The sequence below is a fragment of the Mytilus trossulus genome, chromosome 7 (assembly GCF_036588685.1).
Source record: "Mytilus trossulus isolate FHL-02 chromosome 7, PNRI_Mtr1.1.1.hap1, whole genome shotgun sequence".
Taxonomy (NCBI): Eukaryota; Metazoa; Mollusca; class Bivalvia; order Mytilida; family Mytilidae; genus Mytilus; species Mytilus trossulus.
In genome coordinates, this window is record NC_086379.1 from 8,344,864 (window position 1) to 8,349,961 (window position 5,098).

Consider the following 5,098-nt stretch of genomic DNA (forward strand, 5'->3'; position numbering starts at 1 on the left):
TCCCGATGATATGATCTTTCTATGGGACAACTTTTCACAAGAGAGCAGTTGTAACAACAGTTAAAGGTCAACGTACGGCCTTCAGCTATAATAGTTCCCGAAATGACAAAATGTATTTAAAACAATTTAATAGAGAAAACTAACAGCTTAAATAAGGTACAAACAAATGAACGAATAACAAATATTTAACACAGCAACAAACGACAACCACAGAATTACAAGCTCATGACTTGGGACAGCGTAGGCATACATAATGTGGCGGGATTTAACATGTTTGGGGATCCAAACTTCCTCCCTTACCAAGGATAGTGAAATGACATTAAAACGTAAATCAAACTATTCCACATATGTTGTCCACGCTATTTCTTAGAATTGTAAGCACCAATGGAACTAACCATAATGTGGACCAAAAGTGTAGTTGTGCATCTACACGACTTTGGAATAGTCAAAAAGGCTGTCGTTTCCATGGAAACAGCAAAAATCCGAAAATATTGGAACTGTCCCAAACTGGATGAAACGTCACAGATATAGTGACTGCCATAAGCAGAGTTTCATTTTGAACTTTAAATTTCCAAAAAGGCTGCCGTTACCATAGAAACAGTTAAATTGTCAAAAATTTTGAATTATAAGTCTCAACTTGGTGAAACTTTATGGAATTGTTACGCAGTATGCCTAGATGTGTATACAATATTTTGATATTCAAAAATGGCCGCCGTTTTCATGGAAATAGAGGAAAAGTTTTGCATTTACCATATGGAAAATGCATTAAAATGCCATCCCTAATGTTTATTGCACCAAAGTCAATGAAACTATATGGATATATAGCATGGCATGTGTCAATTATGAGATGTCTGCTTTTAGAATTTTGGAAATATCCACTGTTACCATGGAAACAGCAAAAATGTGAAACAAAGCCAATTAAGGACCTACTTTTTAAATTTAATAATTTTCTAGTGTTTAGTTTCATAGTTGCAAAAAAGTATAATCATTTTCTAGTGTTTAATTTCATCGTTGTCAAAAAAATCTTTTCTGTATAAATAAAATAGTGACTAAAGTGATAACTGGTATTAACATTAATAATACAGCAAACCAACGACACATACATTCAATATAAAATTAGACAATTTACATGTGGAGCAGGTTCTGCTTACCATTACATAGAACTTGAGATCGATGGGTTTTGTTGTTCTTTCTGTTGTTTCGTTTTGGGTTTGTTTTTTTTGGAAAGGGGGGGGGGGGGGCGTGCTGCTACTTTAGTTTGCTATGTTGGGTTTTGTTAAGGAGGTTTATATATTGGTTATTTTCCTTTGTTTGCCGTGGCACTTTCTTCTTGTTTTCTACGGAACGTCAGAAATTGCTTCCATTAAGTCAAACAGAAAAAATATCGACTTAGGAGTTTGAATATTACTTTTGCATCTTCATTTCGCCTCTCGCAAAAAATCTGAAATGATTACAGAAATACAATACCCTTCTAATAAAACAAAAATGGATTAGGAATCCTGAGAATGTGCAATACGGCTGAATTGTTTTCTTTTATAATTAATTTCCTTTTGTGTGAAATAAACTCACTACAGGGAAAATACTATTTCTTCTTTAGAATGATTCTACGATATAATTATATAAGCAGCTTTGGTTTCCGCTTGTCATCTTGGTATTTAGTGCACTGTTTAATCTATAGACTCCAGACATATCAGTCTCTTATAAGTCAATAGCACCAACCTAAGCAGGAATATTTTTATTTCTCTTCAGACACACATTCAAAAATGACTGATGAAATTTTATTAACATTTTTTGCATTAACAATTCTAGCCTTATCTCTTTGAAACAATAAGCCAAATGAAAGTCAAACACAGCGAAAAAGTATAACCAATACAATGCAATAATAACGCTATATATATTTGTCAAAATAATACAATATCGAACTCAAATGAGTTTATTTGAAGTGTCGTATAAAATGAGAATCAGCAAAATTATTAATATTGTTTTCTGAAACTAATATCATCGAATAGATTTCATCCTTTTCATCCGAAACAAAACTAAATAAACAATATTTTTTTTACGTTGGAATCAATGCAAGGTATAATGATTGTTACTTGAATATAAAAAGATCGTTGGTTTATAAAGTCGTTTTTCTTCATTCAGTTATCGTAATACGAGGATTCCCCTTTCTTATTGGATCGACGTATAATTCCATTGCTATAATATAATTTTATATCAAATGAAAAATCGCAGAGGATGCGACAATTGTACCAAGTTAAGAAATTCTAATGCAGACCTTGTCAGGCATTGATTTATTATTTGTAACAATCCATAGGATTTAAGCATGTAATTATACGCTGAATTGTTTTCTCTGCAAGATTGGAACATAGAATTAATAAAGTGGACTCGTCTCCGTGTGTTATTATATAGAATCAACCTCCATTATTTGCGACCTAATAAAACCTCAAGAAGCTAAAAAAAAACTGTTCATTTGCCTTAGTGGCTTTGACAACAGACGAAAATAATCAGCTGATTGGTTAATGACCACACTTGAAGAAAAGCCGATTGTTATTTGTTTCCGAACGTTACACTTCATCAAGTTCAAGATTGTCTTTCGGGACCTTAATTATCTAGTTATAAAGTAGGATAATTCTATTATTTCTTGCGGGTAAGAATTATCTAATTTAAGTCAAATTCTTTACCGATAAGGGAACAAATATGTTGCTTTGAAATGCAATCTTTCTTGACATAACCAACGAGAAAATAAATACGAGTTACTAATTGTTATTCAATTGACATAGAACTTTTGAAAAGTGGATAAGTTTACTAATTGTAAGGTAGACATGGATGCAAATAGCTCTGATATTATACAGAATCTTTATTGTGATGATAACTTCACGGACGAATTTGAAAACGGGACGAATCAGACATACGAAGCTATAAACAAGGCGGCCATGACAGTATTTTTAGTTTCGTCGTATTCTTTGATTTGTGTTGGTGGATTGGTTGGTAATCTGCTAGTCATATATGTTGTAACCCGATTTGCTAAAATGAAAACAGTAACCAATTTGTATATTCTGAATCTTGCGATTTCGGATGTTTTGTTTCTTATAAGCTTGCCATTTCTTATTACAACGACAATTTTAGAACACTGGATATTCGAAACAGCCATGTGTAAAATATTCTTTGTATTGTATGCTATAAATTTCGTTACAAGCGTTTTCACCTTGACGGCTTTGAGTGGAGACCGGTATCTTGCCGTGTGTCATCCGATACGATCAGGACAATACCGTACCACTAACAAGGCGTTCTTTATATGTCTATGCATCTGGACTGTTTCCTTTATCGTGATGCTTCCAATTATTCTTTACTCAAATACTGTACCGAATCCGAAAAACCACGATTGGCAAACTTGTACCATTAAATGGCCGAAAAATCAACTGATATCACCAAACAAAGCGTTTACATGGTATACATTCTTGCTTGGCTTTGCAATTCCTGTGTCTATGATTTCCGTGTTTTATCTCTCTGTTGTGTTAAGACTTAAAACTGTTGGACCAGCAGTAAAATCGAAAGAAAAGAAAAGATCGCACAGGAAAGTAACAAAAATGGTGCTAACTGTAATATCAGTTTACGTTATTTGCTGGTTACCACATTGGGTTTTCCAAGTAAACCTGACTTTTCATCAGGGAACCAGTCCAACAAAATGGCAAATTTACGTATTTAATGCATTTACAGTTTTAACATTTGCAAACAGTATGCTTAATCCTCTTTTATACGCTTTCTTAAGTGACAACTTTCGAAAAAGTTTTGCAAAAGCATTTAAATGTGCTACACAAGCCGAAATCAACAAAAGTTTGATCAACGAAAATAGTGTTTTCACCAAACTAAGTGGGAAGCGTAAGAATGGGAAAAATAACAATCGGAAATCAGAACGTTACGAACTAACTACACAAACTGTTGCTGAAAAATCTGGACTGCATGAAGAAGGGACACGTTTAATGGATAAGAACACTAACATGTATGTGGACAAAGAGAGCCAGACATAAACCTTATGAATTATTGTATGTACTTTTACGTTTTTGTTAGGGTATGAAAATGAGGGGGTGTCTTCGTTTCTGTATTATTCTTTGATTATAAAGTAATTCTTTACTATTATTTATCTATTTTGAAACATTCTGTAGCATCTATATTTAAGTACCCAATTATTCTATTTTCTTTTCTTTTCTAATTCTTGGATGATGTTTCGGTAATTTTTATTTTTATTTTTGTATCCATTATTCCATATACAATAAAAGAACCATCAAGATCCCTTTTAAATTGTGTTGGTTCTTTGATAAACAAAATCATAATATTAAGTGATTATGATTTGATTATATGTCTGAGGCATCCTAGTAATCCTTTAAAGTTAATAGACGTGAAATAGTTAATTATAAAGTGTTTGGTATATAAGATACAAATCATAAAGAAAGAGTTCAAAAAGACTGTGTTATTAATTCAAAACGTGTATGTGCGTCACGAAAAAACGTATCGAAATACGATAATAATATCAAATTGTATACATTTTCATTATATTAAAAATTAATTTATCTTTTTTTATGACTATTTATTACTTCTTCAGAATCTTAAATTGGCGGCTGAACCTTAGTATAACTAATAAAATCTTTTTTTATTTGCCAAACTCCGGACCCATAATTTCATTAAAAAAATAAAAAACTTTCATCCGTGTTCACAAAGCACCATTTAAATGTTCTGACATTAAATTATATGTCATTGGCATAAATAATTATATCTGTCGACTAAACCAAAAGACTTCCTGACAGCTGGCATGTGTCAACAATTCAAACTCCGTACAGTGATCGTTTCTGTTAAGGAACTTTTTTCTTTTACTCCATCAATGTAGAATAGTATACCGATCGGAGCTTGAATTGCAGGGTAGTTTTTCACAATCGTACTTGTTGTTCAATGATATGGCATTAATTATCTAGTACCTAAAACAAAGTCATTTTCATGGCATCTCTTCGCTTTATTTTCGAGCGTCGCTGATGAGTTTTAGTTTTAAGGACAAAACGCGGGTCATTCGTACAAATCTCAATCCTGGTATATGAAATGAGTTTAT

General features: G+C 32.4%; 1 protein-coding gene across 1 annotated transcript; it reads left to right on the top strand.

Annotated features, from left to right (window-relative positions):
* Positions 1 to 3,014: 3,014 nt before the first annotated feature.
* Positions 3,015 to 4,084, top strand: LOC134726799 (somatostatin receptor type 2-like). The gene has a single exon (XM_063591213.1). It carries the CDS (start codon positions 3,030 to 3,032, stop codon positions 4,026 to 4,028), a length of 999 nt encoding a protein of 332 aa, XP_063447283.1. The 5' UTR covers positions 3,015 to 3,029; the 3' UTR covers positions 4,029 to 4,084.
* Positions 4,085 to 5,098: the final 1,014 nt, after the last annotated feature.